At 53.9% G+C, this 17411-nt stretch overlaps 1 protein-coding gene across 2 annotated transcripts; it reads right to left on the bottom strand.

Annotated features, from left to right (window-relative positions):
- Positions 1–5892: 5892 nt before the first annotated feature.
- Positions 5893–10490, bottom strand: SPATA19 (spermatogenesis associated 19). Of its 2 annotated transcripts, none has more exons than XM_038535604.1 (7): positions 10330–10490; positions 10107–10163; positions 9538–9630; positions 9276–9367; positions 7273–7350; positions 6897–6987; positions 5893–6051 (listed from the first exon to the last, which is right to left on the bottom strand). In XM_038535604.1, the coding sequence occupies exons 1-6, from the start codon at positions 10405–10407 to the stop codon at positions 6921–6923; spliced, it is 465 nt and encodes a 154-aa protein (XP_038391532.1). In that variant the 5' UTR covers positions 10408–10490; the 3' UTR covers positions 5893–6051; positions 6897–6920. The 2 variants fall into 2 exon arrangements, with proteins under 2 accessions (XP_038391532.1, XP_038391531.1); XM_038535603.1 differs by having other exon boundaries at positions 6912–6987.
- Between the last annotated feature and the right edge of the window lie 6921 nt (positions 10491–17411).

The following is a 17411-nucleotide window of genomic DNA, read 5'->3' as shown; positions in this document are numbered from 1 at the left end:
GGCAGGGGAGAGGCAGCGGGGAGAGCGCAAGGTGGGAACAGTGATGGGGGAGAGGAAGCCAGGGTGGCGGGGGATGGGGGGGAGCGGGGCGCGGCGGGGAGGGGGGAGGAGGGAGCAGAGCGGGGTAGGGGAAGGGGAGAGCGGGGCAAGAGAGCCAGGGAGGGTGTAGGCGGACTGAGGCAGCGAGGAAGCGCGAGGCCCAGGAAGGTCGAGGGGGAGAGGTGGCGGGGAGGGAGGCCGTGGGGAGGGAGACAGGGGGCAGGGGTCAGCGGAGGAGGGGGCCTGCGCCCGGGGAGTGGCGCGGGGGACCGGAGGCGGGGCCAGGACGGGGGAGGCGGGGCGAGGGGAGGCGGGGCGAGGGGAGGCGGGGCGAGGAGAGGCGGGGTAGGGGAGGAGGGGCGAGGCCCGGCACTGCCTCCTGCCGCCCCGCAGGCTCCGCCCCGCCGGCCCCCCACTCTTCCCCCCACCCCTCTGCCCCCCTCCCCTCCGCTCCCCTGCTTTTTCTCCGCTCAACGTAGCATGAGTCCGGAGCCTCGCTGCCGAGCCTGCCCAGTCATCGGGAAGCGTGTGGAACTGTGCTTTGGGCGCGCAGCGCGGCCTCGGGGTCGGTCCCGCCCTGTAGGGGTGCGGGGTGCGGGGTGCGGGGTGCGGGGTGCGGGTAGGCAAAGAGGCCCCGCGCTGCGGACACACTGGGAGTCCCCCTCCAGGCCATGCTCCGTCGCGCACCCAGGGCGCCCTCCCAGCCCCGCCCCGGCCACGCCCCCGAGGCCCCCTCGGGGTGCTCTCGGGAGGGGCCCCGACCGTCAGGAAGTTTCCTGCCCCGCACCCCGCACCCTCCCGCGGGAAGGCGGGGCGACCTGCAGGGGACCCCTGCCTCCCCCGCCCCCCCCCCCCCCCCCCCCCCCCCCGACCTAACAGGCTGACCCTAGCGGGAGCAATCCAGTTCTTTCCCTAAGCACTCCCTGCCCCCCCATAGAAACCTCCCATTTTGCACGAGTCCTCAGAAGCGCCCCCCGCCCCTCGGGTGCTGCACCCGCTGAGCCTCTGGTTCAGGCCAGTCCAGTCCCGGTGCAGGGATCGCCCGCATGGGCTTCTCCCCCTCCCTCTGCCTGCACCTCCCCTGCTGTGGGCTCCCTCCCTCTGGCTCCCTCTCTCTCTCTCTCTCTCTCTCTCTCTGTCCCTATCTCTCTGTCAAATAAATTTTTTTAAAAAAAGCAGCTCGCCCCCGTTGGCTAGACGTAGGCTGCCGGGTGGTTAAGGAAGACAACGAGATCTCCCCCTGGACTCGGTTCAACTGTCTAACGCCTCCCTGCGGCCTCCCCCTCCCGGCAGTCCACCTGCCAGGCTACCTGTCCCGGCCTTGGCCTGTGGCCCACACCCTGGGCTCTCCCAGACCAGCTCGCCCCATTTCATGCCCTGGTTTGGCTGGGTGCCTTACATGTCCTCCGGGGACAGGCCAGAGCGGCCCCCACCTCTCCATGGACACCCCAGGGCACTGGCTGGGTCCCCTTCCTGCAGCTCCCCACGGGGCCGAGGCGTTGGGTGGGGTTCACTAGCTCGTGGCTGCTGGGTCCCCACAGGCACCTCACCCTGCAGGGACAGGCTCAGGGGGCTGCTCGCCGCCTGCTGCCCAAGACCCTGCTTTGTAAGGACCGAGTCTCATCCGGGAGACAGCGGAGGCCCCGGCCGGGTCTGCGTCACTGTGTGTCCAGAACCAGCAAATTCCCCGGTAGGTAGGACGGGACACACCTGGATGATGGGAACAGGCCGTGGTCCCCAGACCCCCACCCCAACAGGTCCCAGGTAAGCCTTCCACCCCTACAGCCTGGATGCGCCCCCACCCACCTGCCCACCCCCATCTCCGGGGCCCCCCCTCACGGAAAGATCCATGACCCACAAAGCCTTTATTAGCTCTTTCAGCTCCATTTAACTACACAAATGGCTTGGTCACAGCTGACTGATCCCAAATTTGCCAGTGATTTTCTTTTAATTTACCATGGCTCAGTCCCCCTGTAATACAGGTAGAGGAGGCATATTTGTTCCCAAACTCCCCTCCTGGGGTTAATCATGCACAGAACAAAACTCCATTTGAGCCACTTAATGATTTCATTTCCACCCCAGGTTTGAAGGAGCTGCGGCTATAATACTAATGTAGGTCCCTGTGTCCCCAAACCCCAGATGTTTGTGTGCGAGGGAACGAACGCGTGGGGGCCTGTGAGCTCCTTGACCACTGCCTCCCGAGTCAGAGCGCCTTTCCTTTCTGAGGGCACCGGCTCCCCTCTTTCCCAGAGGCCCGGACCCTTCTGCACCCCAGCTCTCTGGGGAGCTGCCTTGCGTGGCCGGCCCGGCAGGTGTGCTCAGCTTGCCCCTGGGTCCTGCGGCCAGGTTTCAGCCAGGTTTCAGGGCCTTCTTTTGCACTCACCTGGAGGAGCCACACCTGGGCACCTCCGAACCCCCCCACCCCATCCCCCGCCACCCATGCTCCCCACCCTGACCTGCATCCCAAGGCTCAGGCCCAGGCCCAATTCCCCAGCCGTCCCGCAGGCCTTCCTGTGCACATGCCCTCTTCCCCAGAAGTCCCCTCCGCCGCTGCGGGCCTGGCAAAGCCTCCGTTTAGAGGTCACCTGTGCTGCCAAGTCAGCACCTTCCCACCTGAGGCCGAGGCCGAGGCCGAGGCCGAGAAAACCGCCCCTCTTGGGCTTTACCGCGTAGCCACTCCTGGTTTGTTTACACCCGACGCTGAAACCATGTCTGCGTGTCCTCGGCTCCAGCACCCTGAGCTCCCTGAGGCCAGGCCAGGCCAGTCCTCTGGGTGTCACAGTGTCCGGTGTAAACAACGACTCTTGTTCGAATGGGCCGCGCCTGCACGCTTCACGTGCTGGGTGTGAAGTGTACCCACCGTGAAGCTCAGATCCTCAGGGTCGGCCCTGCGCACCCCGCTCTGTGGGCTCCGAGAGGGACCAGGGCGCCTGCAGAAAACGATTTTGTGTGGAAATGGTGCCATCTGGTGGTTTCTGGCGAGACAACCCCAGCCGCGCAGAGAAGGCCTCGTCCCCTGGCGAGACCCTGTGGCCCAGCCCTGGGCCCAGCGGGCTGTGTGCTGACACCTGCCCCCCCCCCCACCGCAAACCTGAGGGCTTGGGACGGCAGGGTCACCTCCAGGACGGCTGAGGACAGCCCGCTTTCTTCTTCTCTCCCCCGTTTCCTGCAGCTGTCCCCCCCCCCCGTCCCCCCACGCAGGACAGGCTGGTCCTCGCCACCAGGTACCGCCCCTCCACCAAGGCGCCCACCTGCCAGCCCCATCCCGTGTGTTCACCCACCTGCTCCATATCACCCCAAGCCCAACAGGGACCTGAGTCATCACCCGAACTGACCTTCTCTCCCCGCGCTGAGCCCTCCCCATCTGGGCACATGGCAGGTCCACGGCCAGCTGTGCCAGGACATTTCATCTCCCCCATTGTCCAGACGCCGCACATCACCATGTCACTGTCCTGTCTCAGATCCATCGGCTTCTCCATGTCCCCTCACCCTCCCAGGGGACCCCCTGGGCTCCCTGCCTCCACCCTGTCCACAGCCCACGTCCACACATGTGACCCCTTTTGCCCCCAACAATCCTGCACTTTCCATCTCTGCTGCGACAAGCCCCCCGGCCCACAGGGCCTGGCCCTGGCCCCCTCGCAGCGGCCTCCTCTGTGGCCCTTCTTCCTCCTGCCCCCATCCTGGCATCTTCTCGGTCATGTCACACTCCTCTCTTCATCCCAGAGCCCTCTCACTCGCCTCTGCCCAGGCCTGGGCCCCTGTCCCCTGGCTGCTTAACCCCTGCTCCCCTCCCTCCTCCTGTCCTCCTGCCCTGGAGCAAGCAGGCCAAGGGAGGCCGGGAGGGTGGGGTGATGGGGGGAAGCGCAGGTGCTCCTTAGCTCTGGGGGTAGCGGAGCACGCGGGGTAAGGACCTCTGTCCTCCGACGGCGCCTGGCTGGCCAAGGCTCACCACCACCATCAAGCAAAACGACCCGTCCCCAGCTCAGCTCCACGGCGGAGTGGTCGGGGGCCCCGGCTGGCACGCCACCGCCTGCGCTCCACCCGGCCGTGCCACTCAGTGGCTGTGAGACATCAGGCACGCCACATAACTTCTTTGAACTTCCAGGTAAACGGGGGTGGTGATTCCTAAATGATCAGAAATAAATCTGTCTTCTTCTCGGAGGAGAGCAAGCTCCCATTCCCTACAGAGTGACCGTGAAAATGGGGACCAATAGCTCGTGAGGGCGCTTGGCTGGTACCCGGCCCACAGCGGGAGCTCAGTCCACGTTAGCTGCTGTTCTCGCAGACATGCAATAAAAACTTCGACACATCTTCCAGTTTCTGGGCTGAAGTGTAAAGAGCTTGGAAATGGTCACTCCCATTCTCAGAATTGCGGGGGGGGAAAAAAGCCAAAGAAACCAAAAGCCAACAACACTTCTTAGACCCATCAGAGAATTTAGGTCACAAGGCAAAACGCAGACGTGAGAATTGGAGAAGCAGACAGGTGGTTGTTCGGAGAGTCACAACTGTGCGACACGAAGCCCAGGAGGCAGCCCAGGGCCCAGGGCAGGGAAGCTGAAACGTCACCGACTCATTGCTGGCGGCTCAATGTGAACAAGCCTGAGATTTACGAAGTCCAGAGACCCCCGTCTTAGAAGGCTCCCAACTTCCTCAATTTTGCCTCCCAGAGCCCTAGCAGGTCCAGAGTGAGGATCAGAGAGCGCGTCCCTCTCGCCTACTTCAATAACGGGGGCGGGGGGGATAACCATTTTGAAGACCGTCCAGAGCATTCTGTTGTACTTAACAAAGGCCCGCCCTCCAGGAAGAGCCCCCTAACCTGGGGAAAGGAAACCCCCCAATGTGGCCCCCTGCGACCTTCCTGTGGCTCCGGAGTGGGGGCAGGAGGGGTGGCGAGGAGGACACAGGCCAGGGCTGCGGGCTGAGACTGAGGCCTCAGCAGAGGCCCAGGGGACATCCCACCCCCCGCTCTGCCCTCCAGCCGCCCCGGCGCAGCAGGGACCCCTTTGTAGCCACAGGGAATTTCAGCTGAGCGCGCGAAAAGCCTCGAACCCTGTTTAAGAAGGAACCTGTAGGGAAGCCTAAAGACGGGAGAGAAAACCAGGGGGATGAGACACGTTAGCGTCTGCAGCTACGGCCATGGAGACAGTAAGCACAGCCTGTCAGCCACATGCCCAGACCCCCTGCCCCTGCCCCCACCTCACACCCCTGCCCCTGTCCCACTACCCCCCAACCCCCACCCCCCAGCATATGTGGCTTCAGCGAAACCAGAAGCTGCCCGGCACAAGGTGAGCATGCCATCCGGAGAGGCAGACTTGGGTAAGGCAGGGCACGGGGTGTCAGACTGGGAGTTAGGACTATGATAAATATGCTGAGGGATCTGTTAGGGAAAGTGGACAGCGCACAAGGACAGACAGGCAACGAGGCAGACAGACGACGCCCCGGGAAGCTATCAACAGGGGACGCCTGGGGCGCTCAGCAGTGGAGCCTCTGCCTTCGGCTCAGGGCGTGACCCCGGGGGGACCCGGGATTAAGTCCCCACGGGGAGCCTGCTCCTCCCTCGGCCTGTGTCTCTGCCTCTCTCTGTGTTGCTCATGAATAAATAGATAAAATCTTTAAAAATAAATAAATAAACCCATGAGGGAAACAAACAAGCCAGCCTCCCCCAGGAAGCCCTCGGGCTAGCCCAGCACCCCTTCCCACATTCCAGGAGCACCTGCCACGGCCGCTGGACCCAGCTCTGTGCTGGCCGGGCGGCTCCCCGCCGCGCCCCCGCCCCCGTGTCCCCAGGGCCCAGGGCGTGAGGCGCAGGGCGATGGGCGGGTGAACAGCAGGCACTGAGCCCAGGGCCAGGACGGTGATTAAATAGCTCATCTCTTTATTAGCCGGTGGGCGAGAAGGTTCCAGTGGGCCCGTCACAAGCAAGGGCTCACCGCGGGGTCCCCTCTGCCCAGGTGTGGTTGCTCCTCCCGTCAAGGGTCATAGACGTTCTGTGACACAGGCTGTTCCCCAACCCTGGAGGACACGGAGGACACGACCCCGTTATCAGGGGAGGCCGGGCTCCCCAGATCCCGCCACCCGCCTGCACACGGCTGCACACCCGCGCAGCACACACCCCTGCCCTGCGGGGCCTCACACCTTGGGACAGCCTGCAGCACCCCGAGCACCCCGGCGGCCCCGCAGCCACGGGGTCAGTGATGGGAGGACACGGCCGGCCAGCCCCCTCAGGCAGTGCTCCTGGGTCACACGCGCATACACGAGTGTGCCCAATGTGGAGCTGCACGGGGGGCGGGTTGGTGCGCACCCCCAGGGCTGGCCCGGCTGCGAAGGAAGGGGCACGAGGGCCGCGTTCCTCTCCAGGTGCCTTGGATGGGACGAGAAGCATGTGGGCAAGCAGCAAGTGTCCCATAAATGCAGCACCGGGTACTCCCGCCCCCCGCCCCCCGCCACCTCCCCGAGCCACGGCCTCCGCTGCAATCCCTGGTCCCCGGGGTGAGACCAGGAGCCACGCACCCCAAGGCAAGGCCCCAGCCTGCGGCAGGGCCCAAATCCGCGTGCCCCCAGATGTGCCCGCAGTGCACACGGTGGGGTGGGTGGCCCGACGGCAGTGATGCCAGGGTTGTTAGACCCGAGAGCGGCGTCCACACCAACCCCCGTCACAGCCCCACTGAGCCCCGCTCACCGTGACGCCTCGGCCCCTGCGGGAGCCTGGCCCACCCTCCCCTCCCCAAGCGCGTCTCCCCCCAAGGCAGGGCTCTGCCTTATTATCACTTATTATCAAGCCCCCCCGCCCCACCCCTGCACACTGTCCCAGGCCTACCCAGGAGGGCCGCACCCCCTGCCCCTGCCAGGCTCCTCACCTGGCGCCCTCTCACCTGTAGCTCTCAGCAGTCTGCGTAGGAATTTCTGCTGCGAATCTCCTGGGACGCTTCATCCGTGAGGTTGCATATGCTGCAGGGATGGAAGAGACGAGCAAGGCCCCCAGGAGGCTGCGCCCAGGCTCCCCAGACCGCGGCGTCGGGGCGGGCACCCCACCTGAGCTGCGCCCACTCAGCCCGGAGCACATCCTACAAACCTGTGCTTGGCCCTCAAGGACGCACAGGTGGCCGGGAAGATGTCGGCGCGGGAGTGCCCCCCCACGTGCCCCATGTGCCCCACGTGCCCCACCTGCCTCACCTGCCCACCTGCCCACCTGCCCCTGTGTAGGTGTCCAACCCGCTGATCTCAGCTGCTTACCTGCGTCTCACCTGCTCTATTCGCTCTCGCATGACATCGTCCCTCACCTCACTGGGGACTTGGAAGATTCGGGTGTGGCTGCAAAACAGCGAGGGGACCCTGGGATCCCTGAGGTCCCTCACAGGCATAGCCGGCAGGTTGGAAGCCAGGAGCCGCAGTTCCCACCCTGTCTCGAGGGACTTCTGAGCGGGGTGGCGGGGGGGTCCTTCACACATCTTGCACGAGGCACACAAGGGTGGTTTTGGTTTTGGTTTTTTAGATTTGTCACTTCAAGTAGCCCTGAGCCACCCAATAATCCTGGCCGGGGGCAGACAGCCCTAGGGAGAGGCGGAGAAACAGAGAGCTTCCCTGCCTTTACTGGGGTGGCACACGGGCTGGACCCATGCTCGCGTGGGCCCCCTTGTGGCTTTCTGATGTTCTCTCGCATTCACACGCCTTATTCCCCTTGTTCACTTGTATCCTTTCAAAACTGGGGACTCCGTCCTATTTTCTCCCCCTTTCGGGGGCCTAGCAAACATCTGGTGGTTGGCACACATCTACCGAATAAATGAGTGGCCCGATGCCCGGAGAAGGGGCACGTGCCCCTGGCTGCGTACTTACCGACACGGAGAGTGCCCCAACCAGTGGCTTATACGGGGAGCCACGCACACTGTACGGGTTTCAAAAAGCCACAGAAAGTCCGGGGTGGAAAGATTACCTGTGGATGATTGCCCGTGGTTCCCGTAGCTTGTCTCCCAAGCTCAGGCCTAGTTATGCCACACAGTGGGGCCTCCAGAATTTCCGAAGACAATGTGCATATCATCCAGACCAAGGGACAGAACGTGCAGAGCTCCCTCCAGTGCAGCCACGTCAGGCAGGGACAGTCCCTCGCCCGTACGGCTGTGGCTGGATAACAGTCCCCACGTTTATGATTTTAGAATAGAGCTCCCCTCCAAAGAGACTTTCCCAGGCAGTTCGCAAATCCCACCATTTTTTACTCCTTCCTGAGCATTTGAATCCGGTTTTAAAATGCTAACAGGGGACGCTTGGGTGGCTCAGAGGTTGAGCATCTGCCTTTGGCCCAGGGTGTGATCCCAGGGTCCTGGGATCGAGTCCCACGTTGGGCTCCCTGCGTGGAGCCTGCTTCTCCCTCTGCCTGTGTCTCTGCCTCTCCTTCTGTATCTCTCATGAATAAATAAATAAAATCTTTAACAAATAAAATAAAATAAAATAAAATAAAATAAAATAAAATAAAATAAAATAAAATAAAATACTAACGGCACCAGAAGGGGTAAACACAAGAAAACTGGATATCCCCCAGGCAAAAATACATTTCTTGAGAAACGTGTCCTCCTTAATAGAAGTGAGCAAAGCTGGTGATGGGGGCATGGAAAGGAGGAGCGCATGGATATGAGAGAGAGAGTTTCCTGGAGGACCAGTTTAACCCCACGGTTCTGCTGGGAAAAGAGACGCTGAGCAAACACAAATCCTGGAAAGGAAATAGGGAGGCTTATACCAGAGGGAATGAGGGCTCGGGTCCCTCCGCCTGGGACCTCTGCCCTTGGGCACCCTTGGGCGCGGGGACAGGCCACAGGGTGGTCCCTACTGTGCGGCGCAGGGTGCCGGCCTCGGGCGCTGAGAAACCTCCCCTCACCTCAGCTGCAGAGGAGGGCTTAGCTTTAGCATTGTAAGAGCTTATTTTCTTTTAGCTCCTTAGAGTGCAGCCAGTTCTGAGCAAATCAAGTGCAAAAGCAGCAGAAGTCGGAAGCCTATTCGCACGCACTCAAGACCCGGGGAGCCAGCCCGCCTAGCAGCCCTCGGGCCACGTAGGGAATTCGGAGCCAGCTGGGCTTCCGAGACAGGGGAAATATTCCCCTAAGAGCCCGAAGTAAGGCCGGAGACTTTCTCAGCCAGAGAAGCCCACATCTCCAGAGAAGAGCTGCGAGTCCGCTTTGGCAGCAATCCCGAGGGGGGCCTTGCGCCTCCCTCCCACCACCCCACTCAGGGAAAATCGGATCCTTTACCTCCATCGTATGAACTGGATTCTTGTTCTTTCCTCCAGGACGTCTTGACTCTGGTTCGCCAACAAGTCAGACTTGGAGAGATGGTGCTTCACCTAGGAGATCCAGGTAGCACGTGTGGTCATGGTCCCGCGAGGCCACCGTGGAAGGGCGGGTCAGTACCAGCTCCGCCTACTTGCCCAGGACCCTTTCAGTCGGATCCTGTGCCCACCCACCTCCCTTTCCACCCACTCGCCCCGGACGATGGTCTCAAACTCCCAGTTACCACGTCTCTGGTGACGTGGACATCCTGGCCGTGAGTGGGAGGGCAGTTGGTGGACATCTTCTCCTTTATGTCCTGGGAAGCCTCTTCTTCAGTCTGAAAGGGGAGCAGGGTCCCCTGAAAGTGTTGCTCCGTGTCTGAGCTGAAATCGGTCTCTTCTTTTTCTCTCTTTTTCCGTCACAACACACATGCCACGCGTCCTCACATACACCCCCCGTGTCTCCTAGTTCCTATTATGACCTCCCTGTAGGGTTCGGGGGACTCATGAAGCCCCCGCGGGGCTCAGGGTGTGGCTGAGGTGCCCCAGGCTGAGGACGGCGCATCTGAAACCCGCGTCCGGCATCCTTCAGAAGTGGGGCGGGAATAGCGGTGACCCCAAAGCCTCTGTGACAAGGACACGAGCCCCAGTGTCTTCTAGGATAGTCGGTGAGGTAGACACAGCGGAGGCAGGGTGTTGGGCAGTGAACCTGAGTGTCCCGGCTCTAAGGGGAAAGCAATCCAGATCCCTGTTCCCACTGAGGCCAGCTCCCTAGAATCTGGGGCACCCTGCGTCACAGAGGGATCTTACTTACTTTTTTCAACCAGTGCTGTACTACGGATACAGCCTCGCTTTCTATGACTTCAACGTCCTGTAACAAATTGGTAAGTTAATGCCCTCAGAGTCCCTCGAGACACAGCCCTCCCCGCCTCCGTCCTTATCCAAAGTTACCTATGAGAAGATGCGATAGAGGGGGGCCCAGGAGGGATCAGAGGGATGAGAAACACTTCCCGGTGGCCACCCCCAGTTCTACCTACCGAACTGATTTTTGGTGGGAAAGGGAACCCGGCGCCTTTCCGGGCGAGAATGTACACAATCCATGTTGTAATTATCATCTTTGGACTGATGCCAGGGCTCCTGCTTGGCTCCCTCCTTCCATTGAAGCTGCCTGAGAACTCCTCTGGAACAAGGGCTCATTGACGGGAGGTTCCCCCCTGATTGTTTGGTCAACGATGATGTGACAATGGCCTCCTTTAACCTCCGGGGTCAGAGTGGGATGGAAAAAAGAGGTCAGGAAGCATTTGCCCTAGTGATGGCCATAGCTCAGAAATGGGGAGATACGGGGATGGGAAGAAAAAGTCACATACAAACCAATATAAGCCCGAGAAAGACACAGGGGGAAATTACCAAAATCCTAGAGACTTGATTTGGAAAGGGGGATTGTGGTGGGTCACCCAGTATTGAGCAATGCTAAAGCAGAAAGAGATCTGATGAATCAAAAAAGAAACAAATTTGTGACAAAATGGTCCAGGTCGTCTAGATGTTGACTCAAACAATGCCACAGGTACTTCTTATTCTTATATAAAGGGAAGAAAGAATTTGTCCACCCCCCAAAAAAATCAAAAGACAGAGGAACAAAAGTCTCAACAAGGACATTTTCCTTTATTCTATTTTGTTTACACCAGTGATTCAAATCATTAAAAAAAAAATCCAAACAATAAGAAGAATGGAGTAAATTGCAAGTGCCATTTATTATTTAAAAAATATTTCCTGAGGATTTCCAGTGGACTGCTGCAGGGGAGCAAAGTGGAAGCGAGACGCGGATTGCATTGTGACTTCAGATCGGAGGAAAACATTGATAGCTCGTCTAGAGCCTTCTATTCCCATCTAGAACCTTCACCAAGAAATGGAAGGAAGTTCAGAATATCTAAAGGATCCTAAGCAAATGTTGAGCTGCTCTCAAAAGTAATGGTTGCCTAACCCTGAGACTATTCTCAAAATCCCAAAAAACAGGCTGTAGTCCTGGCTTTATACTAACTCATTGTGTGGCCTTAACCCATCATCAGTCTCTCCAGTTCTACGTTCTTCTTCAAAATGAAAAAAAAAAAAAATAGAATAATGTCTGTAGATTTCTTCTAGCTCTAATATTCTATAAATGTTCACATTCTCTTTCTTCCAAGAATATCAAAGAGTATCACCCCCCAGTTCCTCTGATACAACCATTATGTCTCCTCCCTCGCAACAAATCACCTCAATTTTATATCTTCTTTATTCATCAGAATACTCTAGGCTATGTTGAGGCAACAAACTGTCCCCAATTGTTAAAAAGATGGACTTCTCACGGGGGAGGGGGGGGTGTATGGAAGTGTTGAGTCACTGTATTGTACACCTGAAACTTACCTAACACTGCAGATTAACTAACTGGGATTAAGAGTTAAAACAAACAAAAAAAGGTTCACTTCTCACTCTCAAAAACTCCAAACTTCTCCAAAGTGGAGAAGCTCTTGTGGGTAGTCCTGCTCCGTGTGGTGACCTAAGATCCAGGAAGAACCCCATCCTGTGGCTCCAAGGTCTCATGATGTTAGCCCCGTGATTGCCGAAGCAAGGAGACGGAACGTGTGGAGCAAGAAAATCAGCTCTTCTGCTTCAGCCCAACGGCTTCTTCCTAAAGCTTGTTGGCCAGTACTGGTCATGTGACCCCAACCTAACTCCCAGGCTGACTGGAAATTGAAAAGTAGAAGGTGAAATTACTTGTCAACACCTCTGTTTCTGCCACTATCCTCTAAAAGTCATGTTTCTATCTTTATTGGTATAATTTTCTGAATATAAACACATTTATGTGATTCAAAAGTTAGAACTACATGAAAAGATATACTCAGGAGGGTCCTGTGTCCTCTCCTATCTGGTCAACCTTGTTCTTACTTCAGAAGCAAGATTTCCATACATTTTCTTTCTTTTCTTTTTTAATTTTTATTTATTTATGATAGTCACAGAGAGAGAGAGAGAGAGAGAGAGAGAGAGGCAGAGACATAGGCAGAGGGAGAAGCAGGCTCCATGCACCGGGAGCCCGACGTGGGATTCGATCCCGGGTCTCCAGGATCGCGCCCTGGGCCAAAGGCAGGCGCCAAACCGCTGGGCCACCCAGGGATCCCCCATTTTCTTTTTTTTTACATTTGTTTTTATTGAAGTTCGATCTGCCAACATACAGTTTAACACCCAGTGCTCACCCCTTCAAGTGCCCCCCTCAGTGCCCCTCAGTGCCCAGTTACCCCATCCCCCCGCCCACCTCCCCTTCCACAACCCGTTGTGTGTTTCCTAGAGTCAGAAGTCCCTCATGGTTTGTCTCCCTCTCTAATTTTCCCCACTCAGTTCCCTTTCCCCTATAATCCCTTTCACTATGTCTTATATTCCCCGTATGAGTGAAACCATATGATGATTTCCGTATGTTTTAAAGATATACAACCTGTGTTTATATTTCCAAAATAAAACACACACGTAAATCTATCTTCACTGTTTTATTACTATGTTATAAAATGCATACAGGACAGTGTACAAGTACATGCACAGCTCAGAAAAATCAAGTGGGTGTGCATACACATACACACACATGCACATTGAACCCCTTCCGGTATCCCAGCATGCCCAAGTAATACTCTCCCACAAGGTGACCATCATTTTGACCTCTATCACCAAAGGTGACCTCTATCACCTAGTATTCCTTTGTATTAGCAGAACGCAAGTTATTTGTCAAATTTACTATTAATGGACATTTATGTTATATCTACTTTGATTTTTTAAAAAATAATGTTGCTATAGGGGTGCCTAGGTGGCTCAGTCAGTTGGGCATCTGCCTTTGGCTCAGGTCATGATCCTGGGCCCCAGAACCGAGCCTCACATTGGGCTCCCTGCCCCGCAGGGAGCCTGCTTCTCCCTCTTCCTCTGTCACTGCTCCTGCTTGTTTTCTCTCTCTCTCAAATAAATAAATACAATCTAATAATAATAATGAAATAAAATAATGCTACTATAAACACCCTATACCTCTCTTTTGGTTAACATAAGCACTGAATCTTTAGAGCATATACACAGCAAAAAGTGGACTTGCTAGGTCATAGGCCTTACGTATTTTCAGTATTAGTATATACCAAAGAGTACCGCAAAGTGCTTGCACCAGCTACAGCCCGTAAGCAATACATGCAACTGACAGTTGCTGCACCTTCTAGCCAACACGTGGTATATCATTTTTTATTGAATATTTAATCCATATGAAGGAATATTTATAGTACAGTCTATGTACAGTCTAAAGAATGATAATACAAGCATACCCATTAAAGATAAAAGAACATTATTGTTACTTTTGAAATACCCCGTGTACCCCTCCTTAATTCTATTCTTTTCTCTTTCTTTCTTTTTTATTACATTTACTTGGTATGACGTTTTTATAGTTTATCCAGATGAATGGAGATAAATTGGTAACCAGGAATAGTTTAATTTGTAAATAATTAATTAATTATTGGTGTTAAACATCTGAATTACATGGTAACTATTTGAGGAGCTGTCGAAATGCTTTCTAAATGGCAGCACCATTTTACATTTCCACCATAAATGCATGAGGGTTCTAGTTTCCCCACATCCTTGCCAACATGTTACCTGTTTTTATCCATTCTAGTAAGTGTGAAGTGGTGTCTCATTGTGGTTTTGATTTGTATCTCCCTAGTGATAAATGATGCTGAGTATCTTTTTATGTGCTTATTAGCCATGGATATATCTTCTTTGGGGAAATATCTATTTAGATGCTTTTGATTTTATAATTGGATTGTCTTTTTATTGTTGAATTTTAAGTAAAAGTTCTTTATATATTCTCTGTACAAGTGTCTTCTCAGATACATAATTAGCAAGTACTTACTCCTATTCTCTAGGTTGTCTTTTCACTTTCTAGATGATATCATATGAAGGAAAGAAATGATGAATGAAGTTATCACTCATCACATAAAATGATGAATTGAACTTTTAATGAGGTGCAATTTATCTATCTTTACTTTTGTTGTTTGTGCTTTTTGATGCTATATCTAAGATATTCCCATTACATGGTCATGAAGATTTATACCTATGCTTTTTTTCTAAGAATTTAATAACTGTTGCTTTTACATTTGTGTCTGCTATCCATTTTTAATTAATTTTGGATATGGTGTGAGGTAGGGGATCTAACTTCATTTTTAAAAAGATTTTATTTATTTATTCATGAGAGACACAGAGAGAGACAGAGACATAAGCAGAGGGAGGAACAGGCTCCCTGTGGGGATCCCAATGAGGGACTCAATCCCAGGACCCTGAGATCATGACCTGAGCCAAAGGCAGATGCTCAACCACTGAGCCACCCAGGTGCCCCCCAATTTCATTCTTTTTGCATTTTGAATTTCATTGTCCCAGTTCCATTTATTTGAAAAGAACTTCTTTCTCAATTAAATTGTCTTAGCTCCCTTGTCATGAATCAGTGACCCATAAATTAACATTCATTCTCTACTAGGGCCTTGTAGCAATTGGAAAGCTGCATATCAAAAGGAGAGTAGTAGCATTTTTCATCCCTAATGGTTTGCTTGGTTGTTTGGCTGAAATATGGATCAAAAGATGACCTACACTAAATGAATTTGAAATGCCAGGACTGGGTTGGTATATTACAGCGGATGGTATCCAAAAGTGTAGGGAGATTGGAAGGCTCGAGTGTATTTATCATGCAAGACACTCTCACCCACCCCGGGAGAGTCCGGAGGACACAACTTTTATTACGACTGAAAAAAATAAACTTACGACTGAAAAAAATAAACCTTTGAAGAGCTCTGGGGTCACTCTTCTCTGTAGGTGAGAAATTAAGGTGGGAACTGCTGCCACTTACATGGGAACTCTAAATGCAATAGGGATATTTGGACCCCAGGTAGCAGGGGCCATGCTGCAACCTTAATCATCAAAAGCAAGGTGGGCATGGTTACTATAATGGGCAGTGGAGTCAAAGCAGTAATAAGAAGAATCTGACTTCCAGAGACCTATAGTGTTGGCAGATCAGAAGTAAAAGAAATGAGTAGTTTACTAAATTCTTGCCTGATTTATATAAGAGGAAGAATTCTAGGTCAAGTGAACAGAAGTCTAACTTGAATCATAGAAAGAGTCATGATGACCCTCTGACCAATTCTTGATTAAGCCAATGTACAGCCCCGGAATTTGAATGAAGGACAGTCTGGATCCCTTTGAGGAAAAACCCTACTACAAAAAATGCATAGTGTTAATATTCCACCCTTCCCAAAGGAACTTACAGCCTTTTACTGGGGTGACTGTAAATTGAGGAAAAGGAAATAGACTTTTCAGGGATTCCTGGACACTGACTCTGAACTTCTACTAATTCTAGGAGACAGTAATTCAGAGCAGGGGCTTAGGGAGGTCAGGTGATCAATGGAATTTTAGCTCAAGTCCCACTCACAGAGGGCCCAATGTGTCCCTAAACCCATCCTATGGCTCTCTAGTTCCAGAATCCATAACTGTAACCGACATATTCAGCAGCTGGAGAATCCCCACACTGCTTCCCTAACCTGTAGAGTGAAGACTGTTATGGTAGGGACGGCTAAGTGGAAGCCAGCAGAACTTCCCCTACTTGGGAAGAGTAAATCAAAAGCAATACGACAATGAGGAGGGATTATAGAGATCAGTGCCGCCATTAAGGACCTGAAAGATGCAGGGGTGGGGATTCTCACCTCCTTCCCACACGGTTTGCCTGTTTTGTCTGTGCAGAAGACAGAAGGATCCTGGGGTATGACAGTGGATCATTGTAAACTTAACCAGGTGGGACTCCAACTGCAGTTGCTGTTACAGATGTGGTTTCATTGCTTGAGCAAATGAAAACAATCCCTTGTACATGGTGTATGGTATATAGGAAGGTAGCTAGCAAATGCTTTTTTCTCAATACCTGTTAGTAAAAGCTGCCAGAAGTAGTTCAGCCGCTTGAGCCACATGATCCAGTAGCTTCGATGTCGTTTGAAGTGTCAGTGGCAGATAGGGATGCTATGTGAAAACTGCAGCAGGCCTCGATATGTGCGTCACAGTAGGAACCATGAGGATTTGGAGCAAAGCTTTGCCATGCTCTGTGGAGAACTACTCTCCTTTTGATATGCAGCTTTCCATTTGCTACAAGGCCCTAGTAGAGAAGGAATGTTTAACCATCAGCCATGAAGTTACCACACAACCTGAGCAGCCCTTTACGAATGGGGTGTTATCTGAACCATCAAGCCGTAAAGTTGTGTGCACACAGCAGCATTCCATCATCAAATAGAAGTGGAATAGTTGAAATCAGGCACAAACTGGTCCTGAAGGCGAAAAAGCGTTTTATGAGGAAGTGGCCCCAAATGTCCTTGTTCCCTACTCTGGCTCCACTACCTTCTTTCTCCCAGTGCGTACCTATGGCCTCACGTGGAGTTCCATATGACCAGCTGACAGGAGAGGACTCGGGCCTGATTTACAGATGGTTCTGCGTAACATGTCATCCAACCCTGAAAGTAAACTACTGCCGCACTACTTTCTGGAACACCTTAAAGGACAGTTGGTGAAGAGAAATCCTCCCTTGAAGCTCTGAAGGGCAGAGCTTCCTGCTGTGCTCTTGCCTGTTCACTTTCCGCCGATAAAGTGGCCACACTCGTGACCGTACACTAAGGTATGGGTTGCGCCCAATGGTTTGGCTGGATAGTCAACGACTTGGAAGGAACATGATTAGAAAATTGATAAAGAGGTGTGGGGAAGAGGTATGTGCTTAGACCTCTCTGGATGGCGGGGGCGGGAAAAGTGAAGAGATTTGTGTCCCATGTATGTTCACCAAAGGTGAGCTCAGCAGAGGAGCGTTTTACTAATAACTGGATAAGATGACCCATTCTGGTTAAAAAGAGAGCTGCCCTATGACCCAGAAATTGCACTACTGGGTATTTACCCCAAAGATACAGATGCGGTGAAATGCTGGGACACCTGCACCCCAATGGTCACAGCAGCAATGCCCACAACAGCCAAACTGTGGAAGGAGCCACGATGTCCTCCAACAGATGATGGATAGAGATGTGGTCCCACATATACAGTGGGCTGTTCCTCA

This window comes from Canis lupus, chromosome 5 (genome assembly GCF_011100685.1).
Source record: "Canis lupus familiaris isolate Mischka breed German Shepherd chromosome 5, alternate assembly UU_Cfam_GSD_1.0, whole genome shotgun sequence".
Taxonomy (NCBI): domain Eukaryota; kingdom Metazoa; phylum Chordata; class Mammalia; order Carnivora; family Canidae; genus Canis; species Canis lupus.
This window is presented reverse-complemented; position numbering and strand designations above follow the sequence as displayed.

Bases quoted from the DNA above. Each gene is read 5' to 3' on its own strand.
- SPATA19 (XM_038535604.1), bottom strand. From the start codon at position 10,407: ATGATAATTACAACATGGATTGTGTACATTCTCGCCCGGAAAGGCGCC. The intron at 9,631-10,106 runs GTAAGTAAGATC...CTCCCCTTTCAG, and splicing joins TACAGCACTGGTTGAAAAAA to ACTGAAGAAGAGGCTTCCCA. The intron at 9,368-9,537 runs GTAACTGGGAGT...TGGATCTCCTAG, and splicing joins TCCACGTCACCAGAGACGTG to GTGAAGCACCATCTCTCCAA.